This window comes from Cygnus olor, chromosome 1, assembly GCF_009769625.2.
Source record: "Cygnus olor isolate bCygOlo1 chromosome 1, bCygOlo1.pri.v2, whole genome shotgun sequence".
Taxonomy (NCBI): Eukaryota; Metazoa; Chordata; class Aves; order Anseriformes; family Anatidae; genus Cygnus; species Cygnus olor.
The window spans coordinates 29,308,840-29,333,104 of NC_049169.1; the positions used below are offsets into that span (position 1 = coordinate 29,308,840).

The window sequence follows — 24,265 nt, forward strand, 5'->3', positions numbered from 1 at the left end:
ACCAGAATTGTCTTTGAAAGCTTCTGAATATATTTACTACTCCTTCATATGGATTATTAAAAGGTCTTTTGTTCTTTTCATGTGCAAGTACACTCTTTCCAATCTTTCTTTCTTTCCCTTTTCAGAAGCTTTTAAAGTGAAACTAGAACTAAAATATTTGTCTTTTTATACAAATGATCTCACAAAATGCTATCCATGTGATAACATGCATTTTTCAACGATGTGATTTTGACTAGAAGCATATTCCCCCTTTCAAAGCTTAGAATAAGAGTCTGGAGAGCAAAAATGTAAAGAAAGCTATGGAATCTGTTCTCGTCATCATGGTAAGTGTATGTGTCTATGTAGCTGTCAGTGAGCTTGGACTTAGTAAAGAGCTGTTGATTCTAGGAAGAGAAATATATGTCTGACACACTTAAACGTTTTTCTCTCCCGCAAGGAGTGGTATGAATTTTTTCCAATCTTGATCAGCCTGTATGGAGTACAAACAGCCTAAATTTCCACCTGCCACTGTTTGCTGTTCTGATTTCCAAGAATCCAGAAATATGTATTTTTAATTACTGAAAGTAATATTGCCTTGGATATATTAGTTACACAAAATATGTTTGAGCAATATTGTCAAGTAAAGACACCTTGAATTTTGACCTTTCACAAAACTGTAGCGCTCCGTGGGGAATATCCTCTGCTTTCAAATCCTATTTTAATACTATTTAAAAGCTTTGATCCTTTCTACCAAAGGAAAATCACTGGAGAAAACAAAGATACTAATACGTGACTCCATACTTGGTTAGGCAAGTGCAAAGAACTTTTATATTGTTTTCCTTCTCCTTCCCATGGCCTCTGTCTTACTTCTTTGGTTCATTAGGAACTGATGGAATAATAGAAAAGGAATATGGAAAGGGAAGAAAAGCCAGAATTTAAATGAACTTCCCTCAATTTAAAGTTTCCAAATGAAATTTAACAAAAGCAAGTGCTGGATTCTGCACCTGGGGTGGATATATGTACAGTGGGGGATGAGAGGCTAGAGAGCAGCCCTGCAGAAAAGGATCTGGCGGTTCGAATTGATGGCAAGTCAGCAGTATGCCCTGGAAGCCAAAAGGGCCAGCCTTATCTTGAGGTGCCTCACCTCGAGTCTGTGTGCAGTTTGGAGCACCACAGTGTAAGAAGGACGTAAAATTATTAGAGTGCCTCCAAAGGAGGGTTACAAAGATGGTGAAAGGTCTAGAAGGCAAGACGTATGAGGAGCAGCTGAGGTCCCTAGGTTTGTTCAGCCCAGAGCAGAGCAGGCTGAGGGGAGGCCTCATGGCGGCCCGCAGCTCTCTCACGAGGGGAGCGGAGGGGCAGGCGCTGAGCTCTGCTCTCTGGGGACAGCGACAGGACCCGAGGGAACGGCATGGAGCTGGGACAGGGGAGGGTCAGGCTGGGTGTTAGGGAAAGGTTCTGCACCCAGAGGGTGGTCGGGCACTGGGACAGGCTGCCCAGGGCAGTGGTCACAGCACCGAGCCTGACGGAGTTCAAGGAGGGTTTGGATAACGCTCTCAGACATAGGGTCTGATTTTTGGGGAGTCCTGTGTGGAGCTGGCAGTTGGGCTCAATGATCTTGTGGGTCCCTTCCAACTTGTGATATTCTATGTTTCTGTGAAGTGGAGAATGAGGAAAAGGGCCTTCTGCAGATAGTATATTTGGAGGAGTAAGGTGACTTTCTTCTGAGCATAGAATAAGCAGCAGTGATACGTTGGAAGTATATACAAGGCAGTTATGTCTTGGAAGTCTTTCTTCACTAAAACAGGTAAATAGCATTAGGAGACTAACAAGTGAATGTATTAGCTCTGAAAAAATAGTCTCAAAATTCTGTTAAATTCCTTAGAAAGTCAACAGGTCTGTTTTCTGTTAAACAAGCTTGTAAATCTTTTACTCCCCACTGTTTAAATCAATTTGTTTTACATCTCATTGTTAAAAGGAAGAGCAAGGAAAAGTTACACAGAACATGGTAGATCTACATTTTGTTTCAAACCTGAAAGTTTTACAGTTTGAGAATCCGATTTGTAAAGGGCATTTCATTTGTTTTGTCAGCTGCTTTCTGATGAGTTTTTTTTAGGGCTTGTTGAGAGTTTCTGCAATAAAGCTGAAATGTAAATTATGTTCTCTTGAGAAAGGACAGTAGGATAGCTGAGAAAAGGAGTCTGTTTTTTCCTCTTGGCCTTCAGTTTAAATGCCAAAGCTTACTAAATCTAATAGTAAAATGGCAGAACTGTTACCAAAGTCACCAATGCTCCTGAAATTCTTATACATTGTTCTAATTCTTCTCTTATAGTATTACTGATAGTCATGTTAAATAAAAACTAGCTAGTAACACAAAAATAACAGAAATTGTCTTATTTCTTTCTGCCCAGCCCGTCATGTACTTAAATGCAGTCACACATTCACACACACACACCCCAAATAAGTTTTTCCCAACTGTCACCCAGAGGATCCCAGTCTCAGACCTTTTCTTTTTGTATATATATATTTAAGCACCCTGTACAACATTCTCTCATTCCTGAGCCATATGTGAATATTACTGACAAATAGTAATTATTGTGAGTTTGTGCTTCTTGCAAATAGCAAAGTTGTTCTTTGCAGCAGTAAGCAACAAGTCAAGATATTGCTAAACGAAGAGAAAGCACTGAACAGACATCTGACTGGTGGTTGTCACAGCCCTTAAACCTGACACACATGTTCACTAGCAGCTTCAGTCATGTCAATGAGATTTGCCTTGTTTTTAAAAGTATTGATAGTATTTCTCCCTTCAGAACTGCTTTTTTTAAGAATACATTCACTGATAAGCAGCCAGCCACTTTTTCAGTACTTTCTACAATGCTAAACAGAAAAGTAATTGTTGCAGTAAGGGGAGTTCACTTATTACAGTGATGAAATTCCTTGTGAAACGCAGTGTGCCTGTATGTTCTTGACTTGATCTTTCTAAGGATGTCCTTCACTCAGATAACATCATTTTGCACTGTGATTTTCATGAATGGTGCCAAATTGCTTAACTTGCCTTTATTTTTAAATTGACCTTTTTAAATGAAATGCAGCTGTGAAGCTTGACATGAAATTCTTATATGCTAGAAGAGAACAAATCATGAAAGTTCAATTGCCAGAAAGGCATTAGCGAGTATTTAGTAGTGCTATAGTGTTCCAGGACTTTTTTTTTTTTTCTCCAAAGTGGATATATTAATAAATACATATATTTTGATTGTTAAAGTATTTACAGCCTCCAGGTTGAGACTACTGAAAATACATACCATCAGCTTGCAGTACAATTGGTTGAAATCTGAGCTATATGCTGTTTTGTTATCTGTAGTCAGTGTTGCATCACCCAGATAGAGGGCCACCTTCTTTTGCATTGTTGCACTGCTGCAAGACACCTCTTCTGTCTTGTTCCCGGTGTTTCTGTAAACTGCCTCCTATCATACCTGTAGCCACGTCAGTTTGCACGTTTACTGGCCTAAAAAAAGGAGTGGAAGATTTTCTGTTTTGTTTTGTTTTTAATTTTGTTTTGCTTGTTGTTTTCAGAATATCAGCATGAATAGTAACTTCATTGCTGCTAAGAGATATAGAAAATATTGAATCGAAGGGCTGGACACAACATGGACGAAGGGTTTCTAGCCCTATCCTCAAGTTTAAATCACCTTAAATGTGTTTGAGGGTTGTTTTGTTTTGGTTTTTTTTTGAGATCTCCTTACTGATTATGGCTACACAGTTCTCGTCCTATTTTACAAAGTCTTTTCAAGAACTTTACTCTAAAGCATTTTGCATCCACAAGATTTGCATCCTACATAGTACCATTTTGTCTGTGCCATGTCCAGAGAGTTTCGCTCCCTGCAACTGAAATTGTTTTAAGAGCTGTTCAAGTCATGTTTAAAGTATAAAGCACAGCAACTCATTAGCTTGCACTTTACAGAGATGTAAATTAACAAGAACTTTCTGTAAACCAAATACAGTTTTATGCTCCTGCTCAATTCATGGTTCTAAAGGACCTATAATTCTGAAGAAAGCTTTCAAAAAGGCAGTTCCCAACAAAAGCTCCCAGTGAGTTCTGTGTAATTATTTTCAAATTAGCAGCTGCTGTCAGGACAGTTTAGATTTGCACACTGTAAGCTGTAACTATCAGAGATGCTATCTCAGTCAAATACAATCACACTGTGTTTTGTTACAGCAGTAAATAATTGAATTGGAATTTATTTCACTAGAAAGCTTTCTTGAGGATGACTGGCAAACTAAACTCTCTTCCCTTTCTAACAAAGACAGCTACCTTTGATCTTTGACAGCTATCTTCAGCTTGAAAAGCTTGTTCCATATTAATATGCTACAAGAAATTTTACAGTTCTGAATATGGTTGGAATATGAAGAAAGTCTTGTTGTTACAATATCTGTGTTGCAATTGCAACTCACAGCTCCCTCAGTGTAACTTTGAAAACAGTTTTGCAATGAAGGATCGTTACTTTGACACATAGATAAGGTACAAGTATATCTAGAAAAATAAACGAACAAACAATACATTCATACAAATGTTCTCGTGGTGCTTGTCCTGACCTGATCTTCTTCTCCCTAGTGATTACCTATGTTGCTCTCATCACCTGAGGTTTAGTGCAAGCCCTGAAGCTTCTGCGGGCCAGGGGCAGCTCACATGCAGGTCCTGTATCTGGGGGCACATCCTGTGAGCAGCAGGAGCTGCGGACCAGTGCCTGTAAGCAGGCTCCTGAACAGTGATAATTCAGCTTCCTATCTATGAAGGAAAGGTAGTCTGCAGAACCATCCCATAATGAAACTGCAGGGTGAAGATAATAGGACCCCTGAGCACGCACTGTCAGCCTGCAAATTATTGCTGCCTCCCTTCTCTTTTCTGTTTACTTAACATTTGTGTTTTATGTTGGCAGGTTCAGGAAGGCTGACCTCTATTAGCTAAGCATGTCCTCCGTCAGTATGTCTTGCGGTTGTTTTGGGGCTCTAATTGGCCTTTCTTTTTGCTCCTTGTATTTGCCTCTGTCATGTAACTGATACTGATCAGGTCTCCATCCTCCACTGCGGTTTAGCCCATGATACCTCATTGCTAGTTGGGTTGCAGCCATGAGTGAAGCTTCTGTTTCTTCTCAGGTCAGAAACACTGAGCTGTAGTGTGCCTGGTTAGCACCTACATCTGGGACAATAAGGGTTTGGAGTTTTTCCTCTTAGCCTACAAATAGTGCTTTCAAGATGTTTTTTGCCAGGTCCAAGCTGAAATGTTTTGGCAGGACCATATGAAGAGGCAGTTACTGCCAATGCTGTGTTGTACACGTTTTGGTTTAGCAACCCAGGCATTTCAGTTCCTCACTTTTCACATACAATTAAATTCACTTACCAGACCAAATGTCCCTTCAGTGTGTACCCTAAATACTTGTGCTGCATTGGAAAGTGAAAGCAGTATAATCATCCACATCACTACATCTTTACGTTTTTTTTTAATTCCATGGAACTTAGATTTCCATATATCTCTAGTCCTCCCCTGGTACCGGAAGCTCTTGTAGGAATGCTTCAGTCTGTAGCTTCTAATATTTTAAAATGTAGTTTTGATTAGCCAAACAGATAAAATGGTAGACTGCTAACTTAGTAGTGTCAAGGTCTAATGGGTTGCTTCTGTAATTAGGACAGAAGCTATTGATGCCATTTTTCAACACGTTGTGTTATTGCCTGAAGTAAGAGCAATAGCAAACAGCTTCCCTAGATACACTCTTTGATCCTCACAGTTCTTCCATTTTTCCAAGAGACAGCTTATTCTTACTCCAACAGGGACTAATGCCAATATTTTTTTTTCTGCTTTGTTATTTGTCATCTTACATCTAATCTACAGCAACCTTCTGCCTTACCTGTGGTTGGTTGTATCGTGTTAACTTCTGTTTTTATTGGGATAGTGGGTAGAAGGTGGCTGTGCTAAGATAAGCAGTATTTTTATGCAGCAAAATTATTCAGAGAACACAGAAATGCAATGCATAACTTCTTTAATTTTCTTTTTTCCATCTTCTGTTGACTCAGCCCCTCACCCACATGTCTAGAAGTGCCCTTTGCTTCTCGGGAGCCCTAGGTGGTTTAGCTTCACAAAACATGTTTAATGAGTCTTAGTGTGAGTGGTTCAGCTTCCTATAGCTTTTTCTTTCCCAGAAAACTGTATGTCACTCCTAGAGAAAGCTGACTTATCTTGGATGTTTCAACTCCACACTGTTTACCACCGTTATTAACTGGATGTCCACACCTACATGTTCATTGCCCAGCCCACAAGCCCTGGTGAATTCAGAAAGCTTGAAAAAAACTGGTTCTAGTCATACAGGATTGAGGTGATGGAGATGCTCCGTGAGAACAGGTGAAAATGAGCTGCCCCGTCTTTTGAAAGAAAACCTCTCAAAAGATCTTCCACACAACTTAATTATAGGTAGAGGTAGGCTTGTCACCTTAAAGTTGAGCAACATTTTGCATGTTGCTTTCAGTCACTTATTCCTGTACCAACCTTTATGCTGAAAATAGCCATTGCATGTTTTCACTGAAGCATATTTAGAGAAGGTGACATTGGTACTTCTGAATATTTAGCTGGAATAAGTATGCTGCTTTTTTCACCATGTTTAAAAGCTCATTGTGTCTGATTGAGAGTCAATTTTATAGGCATGTTTTCAACCAGTAATTAAAAACTGATTGACTCTAATGTCTGAGATGTCCCTTGCTTGTTTCTGTGTAAATTCTGCACATTTGGTCAAATGTAAGACAGTAGAAAAAATCTCAGTGCACACCCACCTAGGGGAGATTTATTTGAGTCATGCAGATACTTTAGCAGAAGATACCATCTGTACTCACCAAAGTCTACCTCGGAACTTAGGTATTCAGCAGAATTTTGACTTTCAATGCTCCCTGTGGCCGTAATTGCCTCTCTTGGTGAAAACAAGATGATATAATGTGAGAATTATCCATCTGGTATACTTGTCAAGGAAGAAATACAATAGAAAAAGGATGCATATTCTTGTAATCAAATGTGTAATTATAGTTTCCAGAAATGAAAAAGATCAGTGAAAGGAATATAATTTTAAAAAATCAGACGTTTGCTGATGTTTCAATACTTTATAGATCAAGTTGGAATTGTTTTTACTTGAAGGGGGTTCACAAAGGAATGCCCCAGGTTAGTTTTACACAGAAAATCTCACTTTTTTGACAGAGAATATTTTTCAAGGAAGCTTGAAGCAATGGCATTTCTACATTTGGGAAGTAAAAGGGGTTAAGATATCTCCAGAACTATATACTAAGAGCTAAATACATTTTAAAAATTAGTTCCAAATATATTTTTGTATGTTTTTATCACAGTTTTCTTTCCTTTTTCCTTTCCAGATTGAAGTTCACTTCCCAAATGCCTTTTCTTTTTTTCAGTCAGCAGTTCTATTTTCTGATAAGGCTTTGTGCTTGATTTTTACAACCCCTTTGACTTTTTAATCTTATGAGCTTTCTCTCATAATATGTTCACATAAATATTGTGCTACAGATTTGTCAGGAGCTTGGTTTTAAATTCTTAACCTTCCAGTACGCTTATCTGAACTGTACAAATTCAGCATAGCTGGTTTTCGTACATTTTGGTTGCAAGTAGTGATCTCCTTTAAAGCAAAAGTGAAATATGTGTGAGTATAAATCCAGACACAGAAAGCCAAATTCAAACCAGAAGCATTTTTGTAAGGATCACAAGATGTCAGATATGCCACATACATTGAGGAAAGGAAGTTGGCGTTTCATCTGCCTGATGCAGACTGTAGCCATGATATATAGCCCGGAGCTTACATTCTTTTTTGTTTAATTTTCCAGTGCATTTCAGTTGTTTCCCTTCTGCTTTTCTATCCATCTGTTTCCATGTAAATCATCATATGTCATGTACGTCATTGTTTCTCTTATAGTGTGAGAGGCTTAGTCTCCTTTTGGATTTAATTTGCCTTGCATGATAATGGAGAAAATACGACTTTTTTTTACAATAAGGTGACCCACGTGCTTTGATTTGCTCTGAGACATTGAAAACAGAATAGAGCATCCTGAATGGATGTGGATCAGGACAAAAAGTGCCTGAACTATCCTCTCATGGCAATGATTGCGCACCCTGCAAGGTTCTTTAAGAGGAGAACGGGACAGGAATTATGAAGGTACATCCACCTGTGCCTTTAGTCCCAGTGATATGATTTCATCTGACATTTATAATGATGAAACTCAATGGGTATAGAATTTTTTAAAAACCTCAAAATGCAGACACCATTTTTAAAAGCCTGCTTAATTTCTGTATAGCTGTGATTACATTTTTAGCAATGTTTCCTTATTTTTCATTTAAATCCCATACAGTTTGCTTGGCTTAAAAAGGGAAAAAAAAAGTCAAAGTGAAAATTTGGTTTTCACTGGGTTTTATCTGGGCTAAATCATGAAATTTGTGGTGAAATTTTTTTTTTTTTTTTGGTTGTGTTTCTGTGAAGACTCCATGGAAAATGGAAAGAATTTCTTCCTGACAAATATCATGACAAAATGTAGCACAAATGCATGCAGAATTCAAGTTAATCTTTAGAGATATTGCTATAACTACAAGTAGTTTGCTAAAACCAGTTATATTACAAAGCTTCTCTTCTTGGTTAATGTGCAAATGTCATTTTTTCTGAACGTAAAACTCCTGAAAGTGACCAAGTGCCAGCACTGACTAGAACCAGTCCTAGAATTAGCGTGTGCCAAGCAAGGACCAGCATGTTGCGTGCTCTTTGCTAACCATACTGTACTGCCTTCTAAAACTTCTATAATCAAATACTACTGAAATGTAGAAATAATCAGAAACTAGTAGTTTTAAGGGTAATTTTGTGACTTGAATCCTAATAACATCTTTACTGATTCACTCAAAGGGCCTTTCTAGCCAACTATTGTAAACAGCCACCTAAGGAAGAGACATGCATATATGCATGTATGGTAATGACCCCCTGATGCTCCCCCTGCCTCCAGCTATTTTCAGCTCAAGGGATTTCCTGAGCTGCTTGTGACCGTCTGTTTCTTATCCTTCAGTGGATCTGCCTTCCAAGACTTCTCTGTTCTCCCCATGAACCCTTACAAATTTCTGACATTCACAACATCCGTTTCAAAGTGTTTTTTTTTGTTTTTTACAAGTCTGCTGTCTATCACAAGAATAGCCACCACCTTTTGCTCATTCTGAACTTCGTTCCCATTGGGAACCAGAGATAGATTCAGTGATTACACACTGTTATTAGTAATTTGGCTTTTTCATCCTTGGCTTCATGTAAAGCTCTTAAGTGAATACCATCTGGTCCTGGTATTTATTTCTGTTCATGCTGTATATCTGTACTCTAACATCTAGCATCATCATTTCAGAAGACAATTAATAAGATAATACAATGGCAGATTTCCCCTGCTTTTTATGGGCATGATTCTTGAGAGGTTGATAATATTATCGGTTTCCTCTTTTACCTTTTTTTTTTTTTTTTTTTTTTCCATTTGGCAGTGGTTCAGATTGTGCTTTGGAGGAATCGTTTAATTAACTATTTTGCATAGAGTGATGCAATAATGTTATAAAAATATTAGATGACTGCACAAGATTAAAGTTTCTGGTACTTGAAAATTGCTGGAGAGTTGCATGCAGTAAAACAAACACAAGAGTATGCTGGAAAGTTCAAGCGAGTCAAATTCAGCCCGCATATTAAAACAAAGCTGAAAATCGAAGATGCACTGATCATTTATCAGTTACATATCTGTTAATTAATTTTACCCACAGTACAAGTATCCACCTCCTGTTTGACTTCTAAGTAGTATGCCTGTAAATACACAAAACTGTCATACTTGAGTTTTTCTTCAATGCTCAGTGAAAATCTGTTTTAATTCTACACTTGCATTTCACTCGGTAAAAGCATATATTCTTGATTTTTTTCTTCCTGCAAAGTCTAGAAATTAGAATTTTAGAAGATGCTCCTAATGATAATGCTGTTTTTCTAGAAACTCCCATCGCTTCGAAGTAGTTTTAGTAATGTTTGTCCAGAGACAGGTTAGTTTTGGCTTCTTAGAAAGAAGATTTAGTATCTGCTTAGAGAACAGGGGCTTCCCTACCACCTCACTCCAGTCACCACAGTTAATGCTTCTTCCCTCTGTCTTCAACAAATGCCAAACAATTCTTCCGTTCATCATCTATAAAGTTCATGTTGTGTCAGATGAAACTAAGATAAAATTAGCATAGATGTCTTTCGGAATTTCTGGTTAAGGCCTGATGGATTACATAATTTGTTAATGGATAAATGTGCAAAGAATTTCCATTAAAACATGCTAGCAATATTTAATAACTTACTCATATTATGTAACACTTAGGTAGTGCTTGCATTGGATTCGTAATTTGACTGTGTTGATGAAGACTTTAGTCTGGGAATCCTTTCCAGCAAGTGAAAAATAAGAGTACTTTTTATTACTAAACTTTAGAATAGGCAGTTAGTATAAAATATGTTGAGGTCTCTTAGATGAGAAAGATTTGAATGCTAGCTTGGCTTTTTGCTTTTTCAAAGAGTAATGAGCAAAGTAATACACCTTCTTTAAGTGTGAAAGAGGTTATGTGTAAAAAAGTTCTAATGAGGAGTCATTAAACAGAGAAATGTAGAGATTACTAATGAAAGAAAATGTGTTGATATTTCCTTAGACTAAAAGAGGAATGAAGGGAAGGGAAGCCAGACACCAGCTTCAGTCTAAATGGAGACACCGTGGTACATACCAAAACCAGATAACACAAATAAAAGTCGCTAGAATTGTTCAGCACAGCAGATGATCTCACAGGTTTTCATAGGGATGAAAATCTGAAAATACTGATAAATTGTATGATACTGTTCTTTGAAAGAAAAGATGAAAGTCTGTTAAAGTAGTAAAAGTGAAAAGTAATCAATTTGAACTGACTTTTGCACACCTTTTTTTTTATAGGTGAAATGAGGAATGATTTATACATCACTGTAGAAAGAGGAGAATTTGAGAAAGGAGGGAAAAGTGTGGCCAGAAATGTGGAAGTGACGATGCATGTTGTGGACAGCAGTGGTCAGATTTTAAAGGTACTTCTGTTGTGTATTTTTCCTTCCTGTAGTTAATTTTGATACACATTTTCACATGTAAATAATCTTTTGTGGCCTAGTTTGATGAATACAAAATTGCTTTGGAAAGGTCATATGTATCTTTTGCTGTGTTTAGATATTCAAAGCGTTTCCACTTTGCTTAAAATCTCTATCAAAGTGCATGTGTGTTTTTAATTTATGTGATCAATTACATGATCCAGTTATCTTAGGTGCTTATCTTTTATCTTTTATCTTTTATCTTTTAGGTGCTTATGCACCTAAAATTGCCACCCAAATAACTAATGATTCCATTAAGGTGCTCTAAAGTGTTGAAGCAAGATTAAGTTCTGGAGAATTTTTGATTTGATAACTTTTAGTAGATATGCATTTTCTCATGTTATGCAGAACATGTTTCAATCATTTTGTATCATTATTTTTATTGTCTAATTGAAATAAATGAGAGATCACTGATGCAAAAATGACCCCTGTGTGGGTATTAATAAAAGAATAAATTACTGTTCCTTCTTTTCTTCAAGTTTGGTTGCATGCTGCTGGTGATACCTTAAAGGCACTACTCCTTTTAGATTTTCATTATTAGTAGATGACTGTTTCTCAGATTTTTCTGTACCAAAGAATTTCTGTTCACCTTCAACCTTTTCCATACATATTTAGCATCTTTTTTTTTTTCTTTTTATTTGAAGGTACTTTATTTTTCATATGTTCTTCATGATGTTGAGGGCTAAGGGCTGACAAAGTGTAGAAAGGCTGAAGGAGATAGTCTGAATCAAATTTTGTGTGCGTGTGTGTGTGTGCATATCTGTGAAGTGAGGTTGTGTGTGTAAATGCATGGAGTGTGATGAATGTCTATTATATATAAAACCTTTTTTTATATATGCATATATATATATATTTATGTATAAATTATATTAAGATGCAAAGGCGATCCTTTATAACTGCTGAGGAGAAAAGCTACAGCAGTAGCTTATTTTTCCTGCAGAGAATTGATAGGTATCCCCAAGACAGGACATAGACAAACCCATTTGCTTCCTTTACAATGGAGAAATCATTATGAGTTTTGCAAAAACAATCCAATACTGTGTTTGTTCCTGGTCAAGGGATCCAGATTTCTTTACTGTTTCATGCTGGGATGTATCACTGACAAGAGCAGAGTTACAGGTTTATTTCAGACGACTAAAGATCCTGGAGTCTGGGCTGTTCTCATCTCGCATAAATTCTTATTTACTGCTTGAGCATAAATACTGGATAGAACAGCCTGTATCATGGGTTTCCACTTAACATATGTTGCTTAAGCCTTCTTGATCACCCAGTTTCCCCTATAAAATGCTTTAATTCTTATCTATGTGGATGATTCTTGCCATGATTTTTTCTAATTAGCAAACGTTAACAAATTGCTACTATTTTTGTGGGGTTTACAATATTGAGTACTATCCCACGTGTGGCATTTATGATAATAATATGGATATTAAATAGTGTTCTTTGTAAGAACAGTTCTTGATGACATCTTAGGAGTGATCTAATCTATCTTTAAATATTTAATCAATATTTTTTCTTCATTAGGATTTTATCTCATTTGGCTCTGGAGAGCCACCAGCCAGCGAGTACCATTCCTTTGTGCTTTATCATAATAATGGTCCCAGATGGGCTGAGCTGCTGAAACTTCCTATTCCTGTGGATAAATTCAGAGGAGCCCACATCCGCTGTGAATTCCGGCACTGTTCCAGTAAGCACTGTTCACGACTTCTCCTAGTCCTCTCTGTTACAGCTGCAGTCAGCACATGAGTTTCCGTAACACCTCAAGAAAAAGATAGCTGCGTTAACTTTCTCTCTAATGCTTTTATGACGCAGCTTTTCAGGCTTGTAGCTCTGCTTCGTGAAACTTGGTGCTTTGTTAAAGCCTAAATGCTAGGAGAAACCAGTCTAGTTTTATTAAATAGTAATAGGCAGCACTGCAGGTGCAAATGTAAGCATAATTTCGACATGCAAATTTAGAATTTACCTGGTGAATTATCCAAAATGATCCAAAATCACACCTACTCCTTAGTAGATGATTAGCAATCCAACCCCTTGAAAAAATATACAGATACAGTATGGTCAATTAACATCACTTTTGTTTTTTTTGTATTTTTGTATATATAAGAAACAGTGACATCTTCAGTCATATATATAGAGGTAGATACTTTATTTGAAAACAGTAGTGCAGGTTAGCCTGAGGATGACCTAAAATGAAGATCAGTAGGTAGAACCTACTATAGCGGATAAATAACGTACACACAGTAAAACACAAAACAAAATTTAAAACAAAACCCCTTCTCTTCACATTGGAATAGCTAGATCACATTCATTTGGGTCTCCTGGCATTCTGTATATTGCAAAGGTTTTGTATCCGGTGGTTTCCACTATTTGACATTAATAAAAACCAAGTCACTCCAGAATACTGCTTTCTGATTTATAGTGAGATAACAGAAAACATTAGAGGAGATAACATACAAATCTGCAAAGAAATGTGAAATATTCTTAGTCTGACTAGCTGCAAATAGTTCCAGAATACTTCCTTATGCTGTATTATACCCGTTTTTTTCGTCTAAAATATGAAACATTAATTTTAAGTGTATCTATTTACATATGTATTTCAGCAAAAGAAAAGGGTGAGAAGAAGTTGTTTGGCTTTTCTTTCGTGCCCCTAATGCAGGAGAATGGGAGGACACTGCCAGATGGCACCCATGAACTCATTGTACACAAGGTAATTTGAATTAGAAATCATTAGCTGCAATGATTCCTCTGGAACATACTACAAATGCCCAGAAACATTAGGTTGAGAAAGTCTGTATTCATTACCAAATGAGTGATAATCTTGTCTCCATTAAAATACCCATTGCTGATTGTTTAATTGCTCCTTGTTACAAACAGCAATAGAATCTAGGTGTACATTTCAGTGCACTGGATGTACTGTGGAGTCTTACTATGTTACATTATAATGAATTTCATAAAAGTAAGTTCAATTAAAATAGAATGGTGATAATCCCTTCCTGAATTGCTAAAAATGGAAAATGAAGCAATCTTTCATGCAGATCTATTCAATGCTATCTTTTTTAAAAAATATTTCTATCTTAAGTGATTTCTTATTTGTTTCCCCATTTTACAGTTATCTTTTTGTCCAGAGGGTTTGATATTCTTCCAGATAGATTTTAAATTTGAATGCAAAAATTTGTAGCTATTTATTTGATATAACCTGTTCAAAGTTTTTACTTTGTTATTACCTCAGTGTCCAATATGAAGCTACGATTCAAAAATAGTTGCAACAGGCATTTTCCATTACTGAGAACTATCCATGAAAGCAGTGAACCGGAAAACATGCTTATATTCTATATGTGTGTGACCACTTAATCTAATTTTCCGATCTGAAATTAGTATATTTTCATTAAAGAATGTGCTGACTCATTTTGTCTATATAAATTAACCTTCGTATAGATGGATTAGATAGCTCCTGTAGAGAAAAAAAATAATAATAATTGTAAGGACATGTAAACTTATTTTTGAAATCTTAGGTTTTATTTTGGTAATGTATATGCATGTGTGTATATATACATATATATAAACACACAGATAATGCATGTTTAGGATGGCTTGATGAAGTTTTTTTCTGAGTTATAAAAATGTTTGAATATTAGTTCTAGGACATTAGTCTTTAAATATTTATGCTATTTTAAAGTATGTTTAAACATAGATACTGAATGTATTGTAAAGCAATTTTTTCATAGCTTAAATTCTACTTGACTAAAGGTAATGGTATTTATTTAAAATATTAAACACATAACTTTGCATTGTATTTTTTTCTGACTCGTGTTTTGAATAGAAACAATGTTCAATGGACTTGACCTGTTTGAATTCATTTGTATGAGACCTTTAAAAATTCTTCAATTTCTGGCAGAGAAACAATAATCTAGGGAATTGCATGCAGTACATTGATTTTAACTGGTTTGTTTTCACAGTGTGAAGAAAACACAAATCTTCAGGATTCTAGTCGCTACCTCAAACTCCCCTTTTCAAAGGGAATTTTCCTAGGAAATAACAGCCAAGCAGTAAAAACCACTAAAGAGTCCTTCTGGATTACGTCCTTTCTCTGCTCCACTAAACTCACGCAAAATGGTAGGATATGTTGATTATTTAAAACATCATGAATTCAAATGAGTGTGATAACTAGCCTTTTCCGTGCCAAGCAAGGATGGATATACTCAAAGATAGCTTATGTTCTATCAGTTTTACAAACAGGATTTCTTCACAATTTTTGATATCCAGATGGAAACCAATGCAGCATGATAAACCACTGATTTTAAGTAGTTCAAGAATGCTTTTTAATTTAACATGATATTGGAATCAAATGCAGCACTCTTGGAATCAACTATCAAAACCCAGCTGCTTTACAAACCCTTTTAATCTGTTTGCCTTGGAGTTTTTATGAAATACTTATTTTGTAGGCTTTAGGATGTGGCTTTTTGGTTTTTATTAGGTACATATTGCTTTTCTGTTTTATCACTTCTCTTCCTTTATGCCAACAAACATTTACTACTGCTTAAAGCAACCTTATACACTGGATATTATGAGAAGGAGATGGAAATACATGTGTGATATGCTCCTTACCATTGCTGTGCATACAATTCTTAAAATTCTTGTTTATTTGCCATACTAATTACAATATATAGCTGTTACTCAAACAGGCTTATATTTTTGCCAAATTTTCTACAGGCTTATAAATATTGTGTATTTTCTTGATAATGTTTCTGACTATTCTTTGACTATTTCTGACTATTCTTTTAGTTTTATATTTTTCTTAGCTTTTTATTTCATTTGAAAAATCTTGCTTAGCTACCTCTTGTGTGAAATGATTGTATCTTTACCCTTCTCACATGTATGATGATAAAATTGCTAATTGCTTGCAAATTGATTATAGGTATATAACAAAAACTAGAGCAGCTTTTTAAGTGGAAACAGTCATCTTAATTTTCACCATTTAGTAGCAAGTTTCTGAAACAGAACTATGTGCAAAGAGTAAATGGTCTGTTTCACTGTGCACATCCATTCTGTATTCTCATAACAGTTAGCTTCAAAGTAATAAAAGTTAGTCAATAAAAGATTTTCCCCAAAGATGATAATAGGCAATCATAAGCTAAATTTGTTCCAGTTAAAGGCCTTGATTTAGGAAAATGCATGAATCTGCTGGTGCTTAGACATGCCTGAAAGTGCTGCTTGGGACTTAAGTGTCTCACTGATGAATAGTTTTGCTGTTGACTGGGGTTATAGGAATTTCACTAATTTATGTTCACGGTACAGGAGTCATTTTATAGTTGATGTAAATAGATGTGTGACATAGGGCATGAAATTTCCATTTATTTTATTTTACCATATGCAGAGTAAGAGGGTGTAGAATATCTGAATAATATTGATCCCCTTTTCAGCTCTGAAAGAGTTAACAATTATTTCAGCAGTACTTCAGAGGGTGGAAATATTTTCAATAGACAGGCTCATATTTTCTCCAAGGATCTTCTTTGGGAAGTTCATCTTGGTGAGTTTCCAAATCCCCATTCTTTTAAACAAAAATTTGCCAAAATCTATTGCATGCTCAGAAAATGAACATAGAGCAAAGCATGTGGATACTTGGTCATGTGAGCATTACTTCAGTTACCCCTGAGAGAATGTAGCATATTTATTACAAAAAACAAACAAAAAAAAAAAAAAAAACAAGATTTAAAAGATCTGTGTATTGTATTTACTTTTGTAGTAGATATTTGTATCAGTATTTTTGAAAATTGCTGATTTTTTAAAATCTGTTTTTAAATGTGGAGATTTTTCTGAAGTTGTTGGAGATTTGCATGTGTCTGCAAACACCAATGTCCTGGAAATTAATTGGAAATTACACTGTTGGTCTGGCTGTGATTTGGGGGAAGACCCCAAACCCAGACTCGTAAAGGGTATGACTGAATTAGGCCACAGCTTTCCTAATTTGCTGTGAAATTTTACTTAGCTGTCATTCTCTCATTGACTGTTCCCACATGCCATCAGCCCTCATGCATATTAAAATTATGGGGACTGGGGGAAGGAGGCTGGCTTCCAGTTGGTGGAATCCATAATTTCCTTACCCTAGGTGCTTTGGAGGGGACTTGAGGATTATTTCCAAGCAGTTTTCAGAGAGCTTCTAACAGGGGAGCCTGTGCATCCATCAACAGCTCTTGTGAGAACCCATCCTTATTTAATCTGTCTGTCAGTTGTCTTTTCCTTAGCGTGACCTTTGATCCTAGGTAGTTAATCAGTTGATGTTAGCAAAACAAAAAACAAAACCAAAAACATGCCTGTTTCTTACCTGAATTTGAGTTGTATTTCAGTTGTATTTTATTTTCCTAAAAAACAAAGTAGAAGAGAGAATATAGTATTTTTCTACTGAGTAGTTATCAAAACAGTCCCATGTAGGTTTTGACATTTAGGAGGGATCTCTGCCTTCCAGAGAATCAGGATCCATCCAACAAGTTGGAGTATTTTAGCAAGCTGGCATCCACTGATTTCTCAGCACTGATCAGCACATCCCCAGTAAGCAGCTGTTCATCAACAGAACAACATGCCATACAGTGTGTTTCTTGCAATGCAGGGGTGTAATCCATCTATCAGAGGAGGGGAAAGAAAAAAAAAAAAAAGTGAAACTCATGATTAATAAAAGAAAAGTAATGGGGTAACTTTTCAGAGTAACCTCCTCTTGGATGTTATATGGGTGTTGGCAGCCCCAGAAGCAGCCTGCTGGAACAGGAATACAGATTGCTGGTTAAAAGTTTGGCTTTTTCATTTGGAAGTGCAATAGTGCTGCACTAGGCCAACTGCTGATGTCTTGGGATTTATAGGACAGAGACAGAAAGATCATCACTGACCTGCTCCTTATACACCGAATTCTAAACCATTTGTTACACCTAGCACTTTGGATTTAAACTACTGACTTTGAGAAGGGAATTGTTTTGTTTGGCAAGAGTGGTAGCTCAGGTGTCGCTATTTTTTATGTACAAATCAGATCATGGTATAGAGAAGGCATTGGAAATGTTTTTCTTCTTCAGCAAAGTTTATCAGCAGCATTGACTTCTTCCCTTTTCCAAAACTATGCTTTCCTAGTGGACTTATTTTTGGGGACATTTTTATATTCTCGTTTCTCTTACTACATGATGCATTACTGTCCCTTCCCCTTGTGATTCACGTCAGATTTTCTATTCATGTCATTTATGCTTGGGCTATTCGCTAATGCCATCTCAGTAGTGTCTTTCCTACTTTGCATTTTCCTAGAAATAAGTGCTTTGAAGTGAGTGTCTTACATTTGCTTTCTCCTTCTTTTTTTAATCCTCCAACAAATCCCTAATATTGAGTGTCAACTATCTACCCACAAAGTTCTTCCAGCAGACCTGTAAAGAAGTATTTTTACTACTATGAACTGACAGCTTTAGCTAGTTTCATTGTTCCTCAACTTAAGTAGAGGCTTAAACAGAATAGAGGGTAGGAGTCCAATTAATTATCCAGAAGACAAATGCAGTTCGATATGGTTTTGTAATGTTTGTTACTTGAAAACTCCTGACAGGAGGAATAATAAGACCTATCATTTGTCCCTGATCTTTGGAAGGTGTCTCTGACACACCTGGGACCTTTCCTCACTCCTAGCAGAACTCGAAGACCTCTCTTAATCCAAACCCTTCCACACTAGCATATTGTGAAGCAAAACAAAAAAGAAATGTATAAATGTATGAAAAGAATTTGTGCCCACCAAAAGCAGCAAAATATTAGTGGAATAATGTAGAGGGTTTGCTGTTAACAGTTCTGGCAAGATTTCAGTACAGGTGGAGATTAATGTTATTAAGGGCAGAAATGCTATTTCATTCCTTGTTATGGGAGAGAGGAACTTTCCTGGAGCAAGCTGGGAAAGAAGTGACACAAAATGTGTGTGGATCAAATGTTATTTGAGTGTGAAAACTGTCTGTGGTAGAAAGAACCCAACTAGCTACTGAAGCAAGAGGAAAACTTGCAGTTATCTACTTCTCTTGGTAAGTAGCGAGAACATTTCAGAAGAACTGGACCCTTCTAAAACGATACTGGACTGTGATCAGGTAGAGAGTGTTTCAGCTTAAGCTGATTGAAGGGTTGGACAGTGGTTAAAGTTTTATATTTCAAGCAGCCAGGCTTTGTGAAATTCTGAAAAGCTGGTTAGTTAAATGTGCAAGTAGTAAACTTGAAGGTAAAGGAACTTTGGGATTTATTTGATTCAAGAGTTTGAAAATCTGTGGAACTTCTGTGCTCTGAATGCAACTTGGAAGGAGTGCTGCAGCCCTAACTGGGAGAGTCATGGGCAAAAAAGCGTGAGGAGTAAGCAGAGAACCTACACCAAAAGGGAGAGAAATAACAGCAATGTGTCAGGGTTCAGCAGGGGTCAGGATGAAGTGAAAACTGTTCAAAAGCCAAGCAAAGTTCACAAAACTCTGTATTCAGATACTGAATGGTATTTATTGGACATGAAATTCCCCATCTCGTAGCAAGCTGGGATTTCTTTTAGTATATCTCTGAAGCTGAAAGCAGTAACACATGACTTAGTAATAAATGAGTACCTAGGGGTAATAAATATATTACACAAGTAATAAATACAGTACCTATGTTTAAGATAGGTGGAAGAGTAGATATGTTAACTGGGCCATCACTCTGATGAATTTTGTGCAAGTATTTACAAGAAATCATAGATGAAAAAGTAGACACATAGCTAAATGGAATATGCTACAAAACCCAGGATGGGTTTATCAAAGGCATTTCGTGCCAGAATAAACTTCTTAATCTTTCTTTTCTAAGTTTTTTTTTGTTGTTGTTATTCAGAGGAAACATAGCAGATCTAAACCATCTGGACTTCAGTGACACGCCACATGGGAAATTACAAGAGATACAGATTAGAATAAGTATTTTAAAAACTGGTAAATAACAGGCTAAAAGGGAAAGAGCAGGTTGCACTGTAATGGAAGGAATTTCCTTCCTGAATGGAAGGAAAATACTACAAGATCTGAAGAATTTTGCCTGGTACTGATTCCTCTCATTTGGTGGGGTGGGCCTGGGGGCTGGAAGGGCTTGGAAGGAGGAGTTGCTTCACTAAAACCTGAGACTGTAAAAAGCCTGTTAATGAAATTTGCTGCTAATAGGCAGCGGAAAAGGCTCATCAATTGAGGGAACCAAATTAAAATATGATACAGACAAAACAAGGCAACTTGGATTTAAATGATTAGCTAGAGTAGAAATTAGATGAAATCTAATGGTACAAAAGGCATGATCATGCCCTAATGGAGACTACTGGGGATTCTGCTATTGCCAGGGAGCTGAATGGCATTAAAAAGAAGAAAGAGTTGTTTGTGTCACCAAATGTATCTCAAAAAAGGAAAATTCTACAGCACACACGCCAGGTGTTTGCAGCAGACATATGAGCCTGCTAATGATGATACAGAAAACAGTGATGAGGTCTCATCTGTAATGTTGTATACCACGTTGATCAAGAAGGCTGAAGGAGAGTGGATTAAAACTGGAGCAAGCATGAAGACACTTAAGAGTGGTTTAGCTCAGAAGAGTTTATTTTCCAGTAGAGATTGTCTTGCGTATTAATAAAGCAGAGGCATTATGTTTGTGCTCTAAAGAGACATAGGAAGATGATTATTTTAAAATACATAAAAACAATTCATACCTAATTATCAAGAGACTGTTTCTAGCTGTCAGAAGACAGCTCTGGAAGGTGTCCTTCAATGGGATATGAGACAGCAAGATAATTACTTTTCTTATGGTGGCAGCTGACAAATTTCTAAGCAAGACTGCGTAATGTAGTTGCCACAAGAGATTGATTTTAGTGACCCAATACCATGTTTTTATTTTCTGTTGGTGAAGCAATTATGGGATGGAATGAAAAATTGTTATCGTTGGGCAGATCATATTATAGCAAATCTTGAGATGTTTTCTTTCGTTTTAATGAAGCCCAGTTTTGCTGAGTGGACTGTAACAGTAGAATTTAAAATCCAAAATGCAGCTTTGCTTCCAGCTTTAATCTTGCATTTTGTCTTGGCAGGAGATATGCTTGACCTTCTGAAATGGAGAACCCACCCAGACAAAATTGCAGGTTGCCTATCAAAGTTAAAAGAAATTGATGGTTCTGAAATAGTGAAGGTATATACCATTCTTTCATTTCTTCCTTTATTTTGCTTTCAAGTAATATGAGGGAAATAATTGTCTGTCACAAGTATACATATTTGTGTGTCACAAAAATACATATTTAATAACAAACTGCCTCTTATTCTTCAATCAGTTTCTTCAAGATACACTAGACACTTTATTTGGAATTTTAGATGAAAACTCTCAAAAATATGGATCAAAAGTATTTGATTGTTTGGTAAGTTTTGTTTTGTGAGAATGTTTAACACTATTTAAGAACAAAGTAAAAAGAAAAAAAAAAAGCAAAAGCTTTTATTTTTTTTCCCTCACATTTAGGTTCACATAATAAATCTGCTGCAGGACAGCAAGTTTCACCACTTTAAGCCAGTAATGGACACTTACATTGAAAGTCACTTTGCAGGAGCACTTGCATACAGGTGAAGTCTGTACTTTTTCTAACTGATTTGAATACTGAAAGTTACTGGTATACTAAGCAGAATCAATCATCAGGTTAAATTAAACTGTAACAGTAGGAATAAAATTTAACGCTTATATGAATGCCCAGATTTAGGCCATTAAAAAAAGGAGTAAAATAATTTTGAGTTACCATAAAGGTTACTTGTGAAAGGCCTCATCTTGGCTTAATTTGGTCTCTTTTTCTTCATTGGCTTTCTTTATTTAAATGACTTTGACCAGCATTGGAGCCTTAACATCATTCAGTTACAACTGTGTTTGCTGTGTAGATCAGTACACTAGTAAGCATCACTTACTATGCTATCCTTTGTATTTATTTTCTAGCTGAACTTTCATTAATGTGAATGCAGTTTAATGAGACTGCAAACCAATTCATGGAATAGCAGGGGTAGTCTATGCTGGCAGAGACTCTTGTATCTTAATGAGCTTATGTATCCCTCTTGAAATAATTCCACTGCATATGTGATGATGACAATTATTTCCTGTTCATTAGAGGTCTGTTAGGTCTATCGGCAGGCTGGAAACTAGCTGTAATATTGGGCTTGTAGTGATTAGCAAAACTTTGTGGTTTTTTTCAGTGTTTTTAAAGGAAAGATTATTCTGCATTCTAAGTTCAAGTTAACTCTTCTTCCGCTTCTGTGTAGTAATACTTTCTAATGTGTTATTCTAGAGATCTTATAAAAGTACTGAAGTGGCACATTGATCGAGTCACCGAAGTGGAGCTGCATGAGCACATACAGGAAGTACTGAAGGTAACAGAAATCTTCAAAGGCACCAACAGGTTTAACTGAGGAAAAGGAGCACAGTATGTGTAAATGATGGAAATGCAGTATTAATTCCAGAGAATTGCAGGCTTTTTTAGTGCTGTCAGTTTATTCTTTTTTCTCTTTTGTCAATAAGGTGGTCAGTGGAGCTTGCTACCATTAGACTCTGGAAGTCTATGTTCCTTACTGAATGAGGATATGCATGAGTAGGAATTGGATCTAAGAAAGCAAAGATAGATTACATTGGTAGTATTAACGTCTGTCACAATAACAGAATCTAAACGGCAGACAAGAATGCTGACTTACTGGTTCAATCCTGACAAGAGGGAATTTGCTAAAAATGGAAATTTGGTTGCTCTCATCCTGTTTTGTACATCAACAGTGCACAGTGTGGAGACAGTCTGAGTTGTACAACAGAATAATCCCATTTGGGACAGGAGCTGTGATCTGGAAATAAGATATCAGTGTGGTACCCTGTGCTTTTCTAAGCTGCTGTTAACTTAGGTGTTTCAGTAATAACAAAAGTCTGTATATTTGTTGCATTCTTAACAACAATTTAAGTTTTGCAACTTAAATTAAGCTTATATTTGCAATTTAAACTAAGCTTATATTTTGGCATTATCTTGTTAACAATTCACAGGAAAACATTTTTAACATTTAACAGGCAGAGGAAATGCCAGAACAGCTCAAAAGTTTGAGTCTGTTTCTTATATTGGCCTTGCATGTTTATGTCCTACATCTTTCAGTAGCCACAGACATGCAAGGATGCATTGCAAGGGGCAGTGTTGAGATTTTGCAGTTTTATATTTGTTAAATAAACAAATGTTCCCTGGTTTGTAGAGGTTTTAAAAGGCAAGGGAAGAGTATTTCTGAGTATGTGCTTTTGTAATGTTAGTGTTTCGTTCGAAATTTTTTTTAAAAAGTGCCAAAATTAAATAGCAGTCTCCCATTTCAGACCCTTGTCATTATATGAATTATATAATCATAGCATTTGTTGTTTTTTTACATGAGTTGTTTTATTTTTATGAGTTATCTCTGATTTTGACATTTGTAGGCACAGGAATATATCTTTAAATACATAGTTCAGTCTCGAAGATTATTCTCTATTGCCACTGGTGGACAAAATGAGGAAGAATTTCGCTGCTGTATTCAAGAACTACTTATGTCAGTACGCTTCTTCCTGTCCCAGGAGAGCAAAGGAGCTAATGCTTTATCCCAACTACAAGTAAGTTTGTGAGTGTGCCTTGATAATTGCCACTTTCCACATGCAATATGAAAAATTGATGTTCCTTACCTATGTTTCCAGGAAAGAAAATGTGTTTTTGTTAGAGCAAAATGACATTTTCAGCTCATGCTCATACCTTTGACCTATACTGTGAAATTTTCATACCAGCAGCTTTTGAATATGCTTGACAAAGATAATCCTGAATCTAATAAATAAAGTAAACCCAATATTAATTTTTATTTACAAACAGTTTGTTATGTTTTTGGCAATGCCAGTGGTTAAAATGACTTTCAGAATTGCTGGGTACAAATAAAGAGATTTCTCTGGTTTTGGCACTTTATAGCTTGTTTTGTTTTAACCACATTGGACCTGAAGAATTTGAACTGAACTAAAGGCTCTCTGAGTTTTCATTCTCTGCAGAAGACTTTAAATTTTGCTAAACTGTACCTTTTAGTACTCAGGTGGTATATATTTATTTCAGCCGACTACTAAAA

The 24,265-nt window shown here is 36.3% G+C and overlaps 1 protein-coding gene across 5 annotated transcripts in view; it reads left to right on the forward strand.

Annotated features, from left to right (window-relative positions):
* The window catches only part of DOCK4 (dedicator of cytokinesis 4), a 249,294-nt gene that overhangs the window by 143,213 nt on the left and 81,816 nt on the right, over nt 1-24,265 (forward strand). For all 5 annotated transcript variants that reach the window (XM_040550612.1, XM_040550631.1, XM_040550644.1 and 2 more), the window contains exons 14-22: nt 10,975-11,099; nt 12,678-12,840; nt 13,754-13,860; nt 15,110-15,266; nt 21,226-21,323; nt 21,463-21,546; nt 21,645-21,745; nt 22,453-22,534; nt 23,601-23,771. In XM_040550612.1, coding sequence (XP_040406546.1) covers nt 10,975-11,099; nt 12,678-12,840; nt 13,754-13,860; nt 15,110-15,266; nt 21,226-21,323; nt 21,463-21,546; nt 21,645-21,745; nt 22,453-22,534; nt 23,601-23,771 — 1,088 coding nt within the window. The remainder of the gene's footprint in view (nt 1-10,974; nt 11,100-12,677; nt 12,841-13,753; nt 13,861-15,109; nt 15,267-21,225; nt 21,324-21,462; nt 21,547-21,644; nt 21,746-22,452; nt 22,535-23,600; nt 23,772-24,265) is intronic.